Below are 16,198 nucleotides of genomic sequence, written 5' to 3' on the forward strand. Positions count from 1 at the left end.
GAGCAATCCATTTAATCTCTGTGGGCCTCAATTTTCTTGTTAATTACATTAATGGATGGGACAGATGACTGAGGGTCTTTCAGACCTGAGATCCAGTGAACACTGTTCATTCACATGGAGCTTACATGGAATAGTTTCACTCAGCCTACAGTAGGTACATGGAAAGTAAGATTTTTGCTTTTATGTTTTGAAACAGGTGACAACCAAAGCCAAGCAACTGAAGGATTCAGTGACCTGCTCCCCAGGTGAGTTCATACTTCCTCTATCTCATTAATCTAAAGTGATTTCTTCTAAATTAATCCCTTTTTATAATAACGTCTTTAAATACAAGGGTCTAGAAGTTTTGCCTAATGAACTCTATATCTGGTCGCATCTCCAAAAGGGGTTGAAATACGGGCACCAGCAAGCCAGTCCATCCCTGCATATTCTGGTGCCGAGAAGATGTATTTAATTAATAAGGTTAAAGAAATATACAGATCGTCTTCTCTAGTTCAATTTGTGGGGACGGGGAACGCAGGAGAAAGCCCATCTCTGCACACCACGCAAATGCTGTGTGCGCACTGTTTCCCCGCACTGTCCACCCCTGTCACTGCCGCACTTGCAGAGCTACCCTTTGGGATAGATGACAAACAGCTTTCCCAAGCATTTATGTTTTTTGGTTTTTGTTTTTGTTTTTTTTGAAACGGAGTCTTGCTCTGTTGCCCAGGCTAGAGTGCAGTGGCACAATCTCGGCTCACTGCAACCTCTGCCTCCCCCGGATTCAAGCAATTCTCCTGCCTCAGCCTCTGGAGTAGCTGGGATTACAGGTGCCCGCCACTGCACCTGACAGATTTTTGTATTTTTAGTAGAGACGGAGTTTCACCATGTTGGCCAGGCTGGTCTTGAACTCCTGACCTCTTGATCCTCCCACCTCGGCCTCCCAAATTGCTGGGATTACAGGTGCAAGCCACCATGCTCGGCCGCATTTATGTTTCTTAAAATCAATTTCCTCCAAGATTAACTGGAATTTTGTTAGAGTCTCCATATTCTTTGCTTAGAACCAGGAAGTAAGAACATGCCTCAGAAACTTTCCAACCTAACTCGAATACAGGTGCCAGGGAGAGTAATGCAGATGAACAAGCCAACGATTAGCAAACCCAGAGATCTCAAAAAGCCATCCCAGCCAGGCATGGTGGCCCAGCTCTCGTTTCAACTACTCTAGAGGCCAGGGCGGGAGGATCACTTGAGCCCAGGAGTTCAAAACCAGCCTGGGCAACATAGTGAGACCCCCGTTTCTGAAAAATAAACATAAAAATAAAATAATTTTTAAAAAAGAATTCAACTTGGAGTTCTCCAGGCTTTAGCAAAGAGGACATTTCTGGATTTCTTTTTCTGCCAATGAAGTTATTTCTGTGGGCATGGAGGCAGAGATGGGGCAATGGAATGTTACATAACAGAAGTCTACTTCAAGACATTCTCCAAAATCATACCATTGAAAAGGCAGCGCATCTCAGAGTAAGGAACTGACAGATCTTCCTGGAGCTTTGGTGGAGGGGGTCAGAAGTATGAAGAAAACAGGAAATGTGGAGTTGAATGTTTAAGTGCGTCTCTGAGGCAACCAACACTTGTGGCTGAGAGAAGGCACCAGAAGCAGCTTTGAGCAGAGAGCAGATCCAGCATTAGGACAGAGAGGAAAAGAAGCAAATCCATGTGATATTTGGCCACATCCAAGCATCCTGTGACTCTCTAAAAGCACCATAAGGTCTTTGTCACAAATATATTCATTAAATTCTGTGTTTTGTTTTTTAATAGCCTTTAAGAAGCCAAAGGATTTTGAAATAAAAGTATTTCTTCTGATTATGTTCACAAATTAACAAAGAATCCGTAAGCAGTGTGATCCATTTAAGTCACAAAGCTGTGCTTCTGAAGTATTATTAGATATTCTAAAATTGTTTCCTAAGATTTGGGTTACCTTTCAAAGGGTTTGAAATGGATGGTTTAGAAAACACAGCTGGCTTAATAGGCTAGCACAGGGGAAAATGACCTTCTACAGATAAGAACACACCCAGATGGAGGTATTCAGCTATTTCTTAAGAGAGTTGCTTTAGTGAGTATGGAAGGAAATATTTGCTAATAGAAACTCAAAAAAATACAGATAAACAAAAGGAAGAAAATAATCACATGTAACCTACCAATTGTTATTTTGAGAGAGATATTTCTTCAGACTTTTCTTTTTTTTTTTTTTTTTTTTTTTTTTGAGATGGATTCTCGCTCTGTTGCCCAGACTGGAATGCAATGGTGCAATCTCGGCTAACTGCAACCTCCGCCTCCCAGGTTCAAGCAATTCTCCTGCCTCAGCCTCCTGAGTAGCTGGGATTATAGGCATGCACCACCACGACTGGCTAATATTTTGTATTTTTAGTAGAGACGGGGTTTCTCCATGTTGGTCAGGCTGGTCTCAAACTCCCAACCTTAGGTGATCCTCCCACCTCAGCCTCCCCAAGTGCTGGGATTACAGGCATGAGCCACTGCGCCCAGCCTATTTCTTGAGACTTTTCTGATGCACGTATGTGCATATAATATTTTTACAAGAATGGGACTATACTACAATACTGTTTTGTATTTTTTCACTCCATATACTCATATGTCTGTATCATCACCTTAATGGCTCCATAGTAGTCCATAATATAGATATCTGCCCCATGGTTTATTTAACAGGTTTCTATTGTTGGACATTTTGATTGTTTCCATTTTTTTTTATTGTTATGAAGTTGTGGTCTCCAAAGTGAGGTAGACAAGATGATTCTTTGGAATTTAAGAAGACTGTATTTGAATTTCTATTGATCTTTATTTTTATCTTAAAGCAGTGAGAGAGTAATTAAGCTTTCTCATCTTTGATATTCAGACTTATGCCAGCACCCTCACTGTGCCCATTAGCAGAGCTTATGTGTTACATAGGGCACCGGCGTTTCCCAAAGGAAAAATGGGATTTCCACAGCGCTCACAGGTTGATGATGGCCTCATCACTCGGCATCATCCCACATTCTTTCGCTCTCAAGATATTGCAACAAGATACCCAGTTGAGTGGATGTATAGATAACCCCAGAGTTGCAGTGACATCTTTTTATAAGGTGGAGGGCAACCACGGGAATATTTTCTATCATATGGAGGCTTCCTAGTATTTTGACAAAGTACTTTTAAGTTTTTGAATTTAAAGATCTTCAATTTTATACTTTTCTTTTACCAAATAAATAAATAAATTATTGGTGTAGGGTCTAAAAAAAAAAAACCTGCACACGCTTAAAACATTAAAACAGTACGAAAGGGGATACAATGAAAAGTGTCTGAGTCTGCATTCCTGGCCCTCCACAGAAGGAATAATGAATCGGAGTGGGGGGTGCACACGTCTAGAAGTGTAACTAGTTGCGCACACCCTGTCTGTATTTGCCTCCCTCTTTCTATGTGAATGGCAGCATACTCACTGAAGACTAATATATTTAATCCTTTCATTATATTAAAATATTTTTACAAAATGAAGATGGGTTTTTAACAATGAATATGAAAGTGTTTTGAAAACTATTTATGCTGTAGAAAGGACGTTTGAAAGTAGATCCTTGGCTGGGTGTGGTGGCTCACGCCTGTAATCCTGACACTTTGGGAGGCCAAGACGGGCAGATCACCTGAGGTCAGGAGTTCGAGACCAGCCTGGCCAACATAGTGAAACCCAGTCTCTACTAAAAATACAAAAATTAGCTGGGTGTTGTGGTGCATGCCTGTAGTCCCAGCTACTCTGGAAGCTGAGGCAGGAGAATCACTTGAACCCGGGAGGCAGAGGTTGCAGTGAGCCGAGATCACGCCACTGAACTCCAGCCTGGGCAACAGAGCAAGACTGGCTCAAAAAAAAAAACAAAGTCGATGCTTGATAGTATTTTCTTTGTTATGTGTTATTCTATGACCAAAACAATGTGACCTATAAAAACTTATTTTTACGGATTTAAAAATGTTGAAAATAGAATTTTAACCTGTAAATCTTTCAAACAAAGTGAACTCATTTGTTAAAAATACAGCCAGGCGTGATGGTGTAGGCCTGTAGTCCCAGCTGCTCAGGAGGCTGAGGTGGGAGGATCACTTGAGCCCAGAAGTTGGAGGCTGCAGTGAGCTACGATCACACCACTGCACTCCAGCCTGGGTGACAAGACCCCCATCTCAGATAAATAACACTTTCTGTTTAGTTTGCAAGACCAAATGATTGACTTGGGGAAGATTTTTATGAAAATGTTTCCATAATTTGTATTGTACAATGAATACCAGAGCATAGTAAACATGGCCAACAGGATGCTCCATGTGGATAGATGTATCCTTTTGGGTCATCTTTTCCAACTGGGATGGCCATTCAAAGTTAGGTGCCAAAATAAAGTGAATTTGGAGCCAGGCCTTTAATTGAGTATTTTACCCAGTATTAAGCAATTTTTCAGTCTCATTGTTTTTAATATTAATATTTTCATGAGAATGTTTCACTTAATGATGTTTTTAGATTGTTTTTTATCTTTGATTTTCTTATTCATATGTGTTTTATAATATATTAGTAGAGTGGTGGATATAAAAGAATAAGTAAATATAAGTAAATATACATATATTAGAATTGCATTTTCGGCTGGGCGCGGTGGCTCATGCCTGTAATCCCAGCACTTTGGGAGGCCAAGGCGGGCAGATCCCGAGGTCAAGAGGTTGAGACTATCCTGGCCAACATGGTGAAACCCCATCTGTACTATAAATACAAAAATTAGCTGGGCATGGTGGCGCGTGCTCGTAGTCCCAGCTACTTGAGAGGCTGACACCCATAGTCCCAGCTACTCTAGAGGATGAGGCAGGAGAATCACTTGAACCCAGGAGGCAGAGGTTGCAGGGAACCAAAATTACACCACTTCACTCCAGCCTGGTGAAAGAGCGAGACTCCATCTCAAAAAATAAAAATTAAAAAAATAATAATTGCATTTTCAAAGAGGTTTTATTGATGGAGTACATAATAAAAAATATAGAGGAGATAATGATTATGAAATGCAACTCATTTGTAGTAACAAAAGACTAGGACCTGGAACTTTAGTGAGCTAATACAGAATAACCTCCAGGGAGTTTGTTGCCGTTAACATAAGAAAGGAGAAGGCAAATGCAGCTACACAGGGTGTGCAAGATTCATTCTATATCTAGACGTTCACACACTCACACCCCAACTCATTTTTGCCTCTTAGAAAGCAGACCAGGAAGCCACTTTTCATTGTATTCCTTTTTGTCGTTTTTACTTTTTTTTTTTTTTTTTAAATTATATGCAGGTTTTTGTTTTTGTTTTTGTTTTAAGATGGAGTCTCACTCTGTCACTCAGGCTGGAGTGCAATAGTACCATCTCGGCTCGCTGTAACCTCACCTCCCTGGTTCAAGCGATTCTCCTGCCTCAGCCTCCTGAGTAGCTGGGATTACAGGCACCCACCATCATGCCTGGCTAATTTTTGTATTTTGTAGAGACAGGGTTTCACCATGTTGGCCAGGCTGGTCTCGAACTCCTGACCTCAGGTGATCCCCCCCGCCTTGGACTCCCAAAGTGTTGGGATTACAGGCGTGAGCCACCGTGTACGGCCCGGATTTTGTTTTTTATTAAATAAAAGCTAGTATAAAAAAGAGGAAACATTACCGTAAAAAAGGAAATAAAATATTGCCTCCTTTTTTGTTGTTGTTTTGAGACAGAGTGAGACTCTGTTGCCCAGACTGGAATGCAGTGGCACAGTCTCGGCTCACTGCAGCCTCTGCCTGCTGGGTTCAAGCGATTTTCATGCCTCAGCCACCAAGTAGTTGGGATGACAGCCATGCATCACCACGCCCAGCTAATTTTTTGTATTTTTAGTAGAGACAGGGTTTTGCCATGTTTGCCCAAGCTGGTCTGGAACTCCTGGCTTCAAGTGATGCACCTCACCTTGGCCTCCTAAAGTCCTGGAATTACAGGCGCAAGCCACACTGCACTGGGCCTAAAATATTGCCTCTTTGTAGCCAAATTTGTATATACATCTGTAATTATTTCCGTAGGAGAACCTCCTCTAAGTAAAATTATAGAGTCACAAGTAAATACAATTTTAAGGTTCACCTCCATTTGACAAATTGTTCTTTAAAAAGGCTAGACCTGTGCTGTCTAATATGGTAGCCACTTGCCACTTGTAGCTGTTTATATTAAATTTTAAATTAATTAAAATTAAATAAAGTTAAAAACTTAATTCCTCAGTGCTACACCAAGTGGTTTGTATAATCGTATCACAGCATGTTTCATTGGACGGCTCTGAGCTGGGCCAGTTTCTGCTCCCACTCCCGGTGTCCGAATGTACCTATTTCCCTGCATTTTGCCAGCACTAGGTATTGTCATACTTTCTAATCTTTGCCAATTTAATAATTAAAAAGTGGTGATTCACTGTTTCAGTTCTCTAATACTCGTCAGCTACTGTAGTTCTTCCTTTGTGAGCTGTGTTCTTTGTCCTTTTATCTTACTGAGTTGTAATTCCTACTGTATTGAGGATATCAGTGCTCTGTATTCTATTCTGTCCTATTAAAAGGTTTAAAACTTTTGTTATTAATTATTACTACTTTTAGAGACAAGATCTCACTCTGTTGCCCAGACTGAAGCACAGTGGTGTGATCATAGCTGACTGCAGCCTCAAACTCCTGGGCTCAAGCAGTCCTCCCTCCTTAGCCTGCCAAGTAGCTAGGAATACAGGTGTATACCACCACACCCAGCTAATAAATGTTTTGATAAAATGTTTCTTTTCCATGTTTAAAAATTCTTGTTATAGCTACTATTTATAAGTGTATAATTTACTCATACACTTGACTTCCAGAGGCAGCACAGTTTAAGGTTTGACCAGTTGATTTTTGTCTTTCCAGTGGAGCCAGTGAATCCTTTCTTATACTGAGTAGCAGGTTATTCCTTCTCAAAGACATGTTTGTATTCTTGTTCACAATCTGATTCTTTATATGCCCATTATTCCTCAGAGTAGAGAAAGGGACAAAGGCTTGGAATCAGACAGAAGTGGGTTCAGATCCCACTCTAGTGCTTTCTGAGTCGTCTTTTTCTCACCTGTAACATTAGGGTAATGATCCCTATCTTTCTAGAATAGTGTGGAAATGAAATTAGACCATGCATGCAAAATGCTTAGTGCGCTGCCTGCTGTGTGCCCAGCAGCTGCTGTTCTCACCATCTCCTTAATTCACCTTGCCTTTCACCTCTGTGTGGCACACCCCTCTTTCCTAGGAATGGTTAGACTCTCCGAACTCAAATCAACAGTTCAGAATTCCAGGCCCATCAAAAGTGCCACCACCTTGCCTGATGACATGATCACCCAGCGAGAGGACGCAGAGGGGGCGGTGGTGGAGGAGGAGCAGGGGGGAGACTCTGGTGAGCAGGAGACGGGGGGCACCGAGGCCCGACCTCGGAGGCGGAAGCCAGCCAGGCTGCTGGAGACTACCGCGAAGCTGGAGCCAGAGGAGAAGTCCAGAGCCAGGCGGCAGAAGGACTTTGACGTAGCAGAACCAAATGAGTCCAGCGACGAGGAGAGCCAGAAAAAAGAGAGAGCTCGGGCTGCAGAGGAGCCGTGGACTCAGAATCAACAGAAACTTCTGGAACTGGCGTTGCAGCAGTACCCAAAGGGATCCTCTGACCGCTGGGACAAAATAGCCAGATGTGTCCCTTCCAAGAGCAAGGTGAGTTACAGGGAAAGAGGCCTCTGCACAGGTGTTAGAATCCCACCAGAGGAGCCGCAGCTTGTCTGCCTGCGGCTTCTTCCCTCATTCCTATCTACTGACACCCGCCCCGTGATCTCTTCTTTCCCAGCTATCTTCCAGTATATTTCTCCCTAGAGCATATGAATCTGTGCACTGAGGTGGTTCATGTGTGTAGATGAGGTCAAGATTCTAAGTTTCATCATCACACAGGGTAGCTGGTTATAGAAACTTCACCCACAGCACCTGCCTGCCCTTTGGAGAACTCGCCCACTCAGGCCTAGGTAATTTAAGGGCACATGGGAGGCTCAGTCGGTGCCGTCTCACCGTGAAATGCGGCAGCTGGGGAGGGTCAGGATGGGAAGCTCCTCTCAACCAGGCTGAGGGTTCATAAATCACAAGGCCCATTGGCTATGTAGCAAATCTTTGACCAAAGGGATAGCTGGTATAGACAGTATTACCATAATCATCTTTGGTTCTGCCATGTGAATAACTTTGGACTCAGCGGGCGCACCTCGTGGCTGTCCAGAGGCCCTGAGGCCATCTCCATGTGTGGTCAGTGCCAGGCGACAGCTAGGGTTCGGCTTACCTTCCACGGCCGTGGCCGTTTGTAGTTGGCCTTTCTCCCTGCTTGTAGCTCTTAGTGCCTGCTCACATACATCTGAGATAGTTCTCAGATGAAAACTCAGATGGGAGGAGAGGGCGGGAGTGCCCTGTGGAGAGCCCACCCACCCAGCTTGGGCGGCCTCTTTCCTGTGATCTGGCCGTGAGGCGCTGCAGAGAGTTCCAGGGTGTGATCCTACCACAGTGTCTCTTGAGGCTTCTTTCCAGGGAGCTAGATTGTTAGTCGAGGAATCAGGAACAGTCAGAATCAAAAGCCACGATCTATTCTGCCGTCTGTACCTCCCTCAGTCGCCTCTGGGCACACAGATGCTCATTTACATTCTTATTTTTGTAATTGAAATTCTGTGTTGGAAAATCTAGCTCATGGCCATGCGTGTCCCTGAGTGTACAGGTCTAGTTTTCTCCACCTACTTTAAAAGGATGAAAGTTGAGAGTTCCTGGGGAGAAAAATAAACCCTTAGCAGTTGATCTGTTTGGGAAGCGCAGCTTCTCCCAGCCTCTCCAACTGGTTTGCCAGAAGTAACTATTCTCCCCGAATTTCTCTAGCATCTGTCAGGACACAGGTGTCTCCATGTGTGATGAGTCCACACTGGCTTATAAACGAAGGGGCTGGAGCTTGGATTCCTAAGGATAGAACACCCAGAAACTCATACCTGGGGGGTCTGGAAACCTTCCAGTTTTCAACCAGCAATGAGCAGGGCTTCGTCAGCCTGCAGGTGTTCCCCTCAAGCCTTGACCTGAGAGCCAGCCAGGGCTGAGCTGCCTGCTGTCCTGGAGCCTGGGCCTGGCTGCCACAGCTCAGCTCAGAGCTCTGAGCACACTGTCCTTCCGGGGTTGCGTGCTGGTTCTGGCCACATCTGCTTTCGGCACTATGTGGTTAGGGACAGCATAGATACTAAGGAAAGACTGATATCTTTAAAGACCTTAGGCAGGTAATCTTTGGGGATGCAGAAAAAACCCTGAGAAGAGACTCTCATGACACCACTAAGCTAAAATCCTGGGAGAGTAAACATCCTTTCCCTGTCCCGGGCAGCTGATAAAGTCACTTTGCACTGGACCCTAAGTCAGCAGAAGCTACAGAACCTCAGGGGTCAGTATTTTTGGAACAGAAACAGAATAGATTCTAGAAAGTTCCTGTAATCAACGTGAAAATAATGAGGCCTCTCCCCACCATCAACCCACCTCTGCTTTGGTCCTGAGTCCCAGCCCAGGGCGTGACAGCTGTGGCCAGCTGAGGTCTGAAGTGGGTGGCCCTGCAGCCTGTAGGGTGGGATGGAGGTGGGGCCGGGAGGAGCAGGAGTGTGTATTTCAGCACAAGTTTTTCCAGTGTCCCGGGGTCTGGTGCCCCACAGGAAAGGTCTCAGCAGCACCTAAGGAAAGCCAGACCCACGGAAGAAGACTATTGTGGCTACCTGGCCCTAGGGTTTTTTATTTCTTTAAAGTAGCGTGTTGTGATGAAAGAGTGAAATGTTAACATGAAAATGAGAGTCAGCAGGCTGAAGGTACCAGTGATGATGCTAGTGCACCTCACAAACGGCTGCCCCAGCCCCTCACTCCGCGCTAAGCACCTTCCCTTCGGGCTGGGCTTGCAGGAGCCCTTCTTGCACTGCCTGGACAGGTCTGCCTTGTGAGCGGCTGGACTCCAGGACATCCTGGGAACTCTGGGCAGAGGGACTGGACGTGAGGCTCTTCATGAGCAGAAGGCAGCAGACCGGCCCCACGGGGACCACACTGACTTGTGCAAGTGACTGTTTTCACCTCTCTTTTTTTCTTCCTACAGGAAGACTGTATCGCTAGGTACAAGTTGCTGGTTGAACTGGTCCAAAAGAAAAAACAAGCTAAAAGCTGAATATTCTGGGAGATGATGTTCACCTTCATTTTCCAAAATGAATATCTTAAAATCTTTTGCAGAAATTTGCATTTTTGTACCTCAATATTTCTACGTCATGTGCCTTAGTAAAAAAAAAAAAACAATAAATAAATAAAAGATGAGTGTTGTGCTATACTGTTTAAACAAATACTGTGCTGGGGAAAAAGGATGTGGGTGTTTTGCAGATTATTTTATTTCTCATCACTTCAAAGTTTACTTTCTTAGGGAATAAACAGTGCTTTCTAATGATCAGGCAAAAATATATGGTTTTGAAGGAACATGTGAACAAACTAATGTGTAAGAATTCAAACAATGTTTCTCTAAAACACGACCAAAGAACACAGCAGTTCATGTCTCTATTGGGGGTTGAGTAGCAAAGATCAGTTCTTGGGGAGAAAGAAAACCAGGTTGGTATCCAGCTGGTTGGCTAAGAACAATGTGAGGTTCTCTTAATTAGTTAAATATATCGAGGGAAAAAACTGTCCAGGTGAAGAAAGACATAAGGTAATACTTTCGAAGTTTGAGCTGCTTGACAGAAATGTGTTCCCACCTGATAGAATTTCCAGACAACAGGCAGGACCATTTTCAGGAAATGATGAAATTGGGACCATTTTTTCGTACCTAAGTTAAAAATCACTATTTTGACTATTTTATACTATTACTTTCTGTCGAAGTCTTTTTTGCTGTATTTGAACTGTCACTGTCAGCTGAGCACTCCTTTTAAATCTTCTGTCATTTGCTCAGGGCGTGGAAATAGTGTGATGAATGCAGCTTGCCTGAACGTGAAAATCATGAAGATAACCAGAACACAGTTAAGGGACGTGATTTTTTTTTTTTTTTTTTTTTTTTTTTTTTTTTGAGACGGAGTCTCGCTCTGTCTTCCAGGCTGGAGTGCAGTGGCCGGATCTCAGCTCACTGCAAGCTCCGCCTCCCGGGTTCACGCCATTCTCCTGCCTCAGCCTCCCGAGTAGCTGGGACTGCAGGCGCCCGCCACCGCGCCCGGCTAGTTTTTTGTATTTTTTAGTAGAGACGGGGTTTCACCGTGTTAGCCAGGATGGTCTCGATCTCCTGACCTCGTGATCCGCCCGTCTCGGCCTCCCAAAGTGCTGGGATTACAGGCTTGAGCCACCGCGCCCGGCCTAAGGGACGTGATTTGATAAAATATCTTAGAGATGTTTTCTCTAAGGAGTAAAGTGAGGGTACAGTTTCCTGGAGGATAGTTTGGGTGACAGAGGTTCCCACTCTGCAGTGCAAGCTTCTTTCCATACAGAGGACATGGAACCAGGTAAGTCCCCAGCCCTTTCCATGACACGAGGTGACAGAGGCTGCCTTAGGTCTCAGGCCTACACCTGGCTCCAAGCAGATGTTTTAGGGAACTTACACTTCAGACCCAACTCCCTCATCCCAAAAAGAGCAGCGGAAAAGTGAAAACAGCACATTGCAGGCTGAGTAGCCCTCTTCCAAAATTGTTGAGACAAGTTTCAGATTTTGCATATTTTTTTTCTGATTTTTGGAATATTTACATATACATAATAAGTTGGCTCAGGGATGGGACCTGAATCTAAACACCACGTTCTTTGTTGTTTGTTTGTTTTTGGAGACAGAGTCTCGCTCTGTCGCCCAGGCTGGAGTGCAGTGGTGCAATCTCGGTACACTGCAACCTCTGCCTCCCAGGTTCAAGTGATCTCCCACCTCGGCCTCCCAAAGTGTTGGGATTATAGACGTCCATTATGTTTGACATACACTTTATGCACACAACCTGAAGGTAATTTTATGCAATATTTTTAATAATTTTGTGCAAGAAACAAAGTTTATTTGCTGAACCATCAGAAAGAGGCATCAGGTGTGGAATTTTCCACTGGTGGCGTCACATCAGCACTCCAAAAATTTGGATCTTGAGAGCATTTCAGATCTTGGATTTGGGATTAGGGATGCTCAGCCTGTACCAGCCACAGTCTCCGCAGTCTGGTTTGCACAGAACTGCCTGAGTCAGGGAGTCAGTTCCATCAGCCTCAGCCAGCAGGGATAGGGAAGTGGTACCTGTCTGGCCAGGTGGGGACAGGGGACAGGCACAGTCATCTGGCCCCAGCAGTACTCACTGTCCTCTTCCTGTAACAAGTCAAAGCCAGGCTAGTCATGAGAATCTGAGTCTTTCCCAGAACTCTGTCCTCCAGCTGGGGGCCATGAGGTGACTGCTGTGCAGTTGCAGTGGCTCTGTGTGAGTGACACATCTGAGAGGGAAGCCGGTTCCTGGAGAGGAACAGGGAGAGGGGAGGATCGTCCTGGCCATATGCCGGCCCGGGGGCCCCTCTGATCTCTGAGCCCAGCCTCAGGCCTGTTATACAACCCAGGACACTCTGTGAGTGTTCTGCCATTAAATCGCCCTTTACACTTACAGCAGCCTGAATTGGGTTCCTCTCACACATACCCCAAAGCCCAATTATGAGTTTCCTGGGCTGTCTGCGGGAGAGGCCCCTGGGGGTCCAGAGGTGCTTTAGGAAATTGAGTTGCTGGAAGCCCTCAACTCGCCCTGTCCTCATCTTCTCCAGCTACCTTGAGAGAGTGAGGTGCTACTGTGGTTTTCTGCTGCCTGTCTCTGCCTGCCAGGAAAGGCGCTGCCCATGGTCTCCCCTCGGGGGACTCTGGGGGCCAAGGAGTCAACTGAAGTAGGATGGGGGGGTGGTTTGTGGGGGAGGCCAGGGCCGGAGGCTGGGCAGAAGGACTCGTGTGGGCTCCCAGCTCTCAGAGCACAGCCCTGTACACAGATGACAGCTGCCACCCCGGGTCACAGCAGGAGAGCGAGGATCCTCTAGAGGGAATGCACTGAATGTGTGTGGGGACGTGGCGCATGCACCAGCCACGCGACAGCCCCACCGTGCCCCTTCTCCCCTCCCACTCCCAGACCCGTGTCCTCCTGAGCCACCCTACCCTGCCCACTGAGGAGGCCTCCCCATGCCATGCCCAGCCCCCACAGGTGGCCTGCGCTTGCTTTTCTGTTCTTGCTGTCTTGCTCATGAGAACCAACCCAACCACTCTCCCCCTTTCCTCCTCAGTTTACACCTTTTTTTTTTTTTTTTTTTTTTTTTTTTTTTTAAGAAGCAGCCTTGCTTGGTTGCCCAGGCTAGAGAGCAGTGGCGCAATCATGTCTCACTGCAGCCTCAAACTAACAGGCTCAAGCAATCCTCCTGCCTCAGCCTCCCAAGTAGCTGGGACCACAGCCATGTACCACCACCACCTTGCTAATTTTTTCTGTTTTTATGTAGAGATGGGTCTGGCTCTGTGGTCCGGGCTGGTTTTCCCTTTTTGAGGGAAGAAAAGAAGAAGTCTGTGGGACATGAATGTTGTGTGTGCTATTTTTTCCTTGTTAAATGAGACCTGAGAAAATGTGAACCTGGAATGTCCCGGGTAGGAGGGCAAACCGCAGTCCACCCCGGGCCCAGGGTCCTGGGCTGCTCGCCGGCCACCAAGTCCTGGAGCCTCTCCAGGGGGATCGCCTCTGGGGCCTGCAGTGCGTCTTAGGCCTGGAGCCTCTCCAGGGGGATCGCCTCTGGGGCCTGTAGTGCGTCCCTGTGAACATCCTCAGCAGGACATAACTTAGTCTCCTGAGGGTGAAGCTGGTACGGAGAACAGCCCAGGGCTGCCCTGAGGTGCAGTGGGCCCCAGCGCTGCCTCCAGGCCTCCACTTCTGGGGACCCCACGGCTCCAGCTTCTCGGCAGCCCCCTTACCTCTCGCCCCCATGGCCATGTCAATTTGCTCATGTTGCGGGGAGTGAGACCTGGTTGGAGGTGGAGAACGCTGGCTCTCCCACTGTCCATGGAGCTGGGTGACATCAGGTGTGTTGTTTTACTACTGTGCCTCAGTTCCTCATCTGGGAAAAGAGAGAATAATGGCAGCTGCCGCTTAGGTTGTTAGGATGATAAAGTGAGATAATCTGTGTGAACTCTTTCTAACGCAGTGCCTGGCTTGGCAGAAACAATGTTATTTCTGACAGCCTGGCTTCCTGTCACCATCGTCTTCTGCGTGGCGATGGCCACAGCAGGGCTAAGCTCCTTCCATCTCCTGCCCATGGGGGCGGGAATCCCAGCCCGGGGCCTAGGGGCCTGGGTCACTCTGTGCACTCCCGGGGACCTGCAACAGGCCTGCAAAATCATTCCATCTTGGATGTGTACTTTTCTGGGGAGAGGGTCCACATCTTTCACTGGGTGCCCCAAGGGCCTCTCACCCAAAAAGGCTCACAGCCTGTGCGGTGACGTTTCTCCTGACATGGCCCCAGGAGGGCCCGTGTGGTGTGCAGAACCTTAGACTGGGCCTCAGGCAGAAAGGGCTCAAAGTCCCGGGTCTACTGCTGATGACCAGGGCCTGGGCAAGTGATGTTAGCCCCTCTCTGGGGTTCGTTTCCTGTCCACAGAATGCAGGTGCTAATACCTGAGGGGCAGTGAGCCGCTCTGGGAAAGCCCTTCACGCTCAGGGCCCCTCTCGGCTCTGCCCCCATCTTGTGCTCCTCCCCTTGCCACTAAGTGGGGACATTTCTTCCCTAGGGCTGACCTCAGCCTGGTCTCCTCTTCCTCAGGTGTAGTTTAGGGAAAGGGCAGAGTTTCGATCAGAAGACCCACGTCTGAGTCATAGGTGAAGACCATGGGGAAGGAGCAGGGACCAAGGTCACGGAGAGGGCTGTGGTTCTGAGGGCTGCGGTGGGGGGACGGGAGGGGATGGGGGAGGAGTGGAGGGAGGGAGGGAGGCCGTCTGCAGCCCCCACCCCGCTCAGCCCCACAGAGCACAGAGCAGCAGGGTACTCCCAGGCATGACACAGGCGCGGGGGCTCTGCCCTCATCTTCCTGGACACCCAAGTCTCTTACCCTTTAGTGGTTTAAATTTTCCTCTCCCCACTGGGGCAGAAATGTCAGCGTTACCATTTCCTCAAACTGTTTATCGCGCCACTCTTCAAAGCACACTCACCTGTCGTCTTATTTACCCCTAATGGGGGTTCTGCGCCCGCCCCCCACAGGGGGTCAGGAATGTTTGGGATGTGCAGCCAAGCCACGTTCTTCCCCAGGTGTGCAAGAGCTCCCCGTGCACAGCCTTAGCATGCCTTATTAGGAAAAGTTGGGGTGGGAAGGAGGTTTTTTTCATCAGTGGACCAGCTTACTTAGATTTTCACCAAATTATCCGATTCATCTGCAGAATTTGCTTTGGGAACTGCCTGGGAGTTTGTCTTCAATTGGTCCGCGCGTGCTTGGCAAACACCCTGAGTTGCAGACTGTGGGTTTAGTCTTCCACTGGAGTGTTCTCAAATTCCCTTCGCAGTTTTAGAATAAGACCGTAATAAGCTTTCCACTGTCAATGTCTTCAGACACTTTAAAAAATGCCTCCTGCTGCAGGGCTGCTTCTTGATATATGCCAGTCACACTCCCCCAAACTCCTCTCCAAGTGGAGAACTAAAGCTCTATCAAGTATTTCATCGCAACTTCATTTTCTAGGGTATTTGTTGTTGTTCATTTTGGCAGTTAGGCTTGTTCCTACGGTTTAAATGGCACGGTTTAAATCATGTTCTGTGCATACAGGGAGGCCATGTGTTCCCTGGGGCCCAGGACACCCAGCCTAGGCGCTACAGGATGTGGCCTTCCTGTCTTATGGGGCATTGCTAACAAGTGGCCAATCCCAAATGCCTGCAGATTTTCAGAGGGGCGCTGAACTCCCCAGAGAGGAAGGACAGCTCAGAGATGTCCATTGTCTTGCTTTGGTTTAGAACGCCCCAGGGTAGAGGTGAGTCCTGATCCTGCCCCAGCCCTCGTGAAGACCCACCTGCCTCAGAGAATGGCTGAGCCCCAGAGACACCTGAGTCAGGACCCAGCCTGGCAGGATCTCCTACAACTACGTGCACCGGCACCTGCGCTGCAGGTCTGCCGCCCCTAGCCACGGACCAGCACCTGAGCTCAGGCTTTTAAGACCAGGAGTTGGCTCTGCAGGCT

At 47.1% G+C, this 16,198-nt stretch overlaps 1 protein-coding gene across 1 annotated transcript in view; it reads left to right on the plus strand.

Moving 5' to 3' along the window:
• The window catches only part of DNAJC1 (DnaJ heat shock protein family (Hsp40) member C1), a 241,751-nt gene extending 231,401 nt beyond the window's left edge, over positions 1 to 10,350 (plus strand). The window contains exons 10-12 of the mRNA XM_025397392.1: positions 197 to 245; positions 7,268 to 7,716; positions 10,139 to 10,350. Coding sequence (XP_025253177.1) covers positions 197 to 245; positions 7,268 to 7,716; positions 10,139 to 10,207 — 567 coding nt within the window. The 3' untranslated portion in view covers positions 10,208 to 10,350. The remainder of the gene's footprint in view (positions 1 to 196; positions 246 to 7,267; positions 7,717 to 10,138) is intronic.
• The last annotated feature ends 5,848 nt before the right edge of the window (positions 10,351 to 16,198 follow it).

This window comes from Theropithecus gelada, chromosome 9, assembly GCF_003255815.1.
Source record: "Theropithecus gelada isolate Dixy chromosome 9, Tgel_1.0, whole genome shotgun sequence".
Classification (NCBI taxonomy): Eukaryota; Metazoa; Chordata; class Mammalia; order Primates; family Cercopithecidae; genus Theropithecus; species Theropithecus gelada.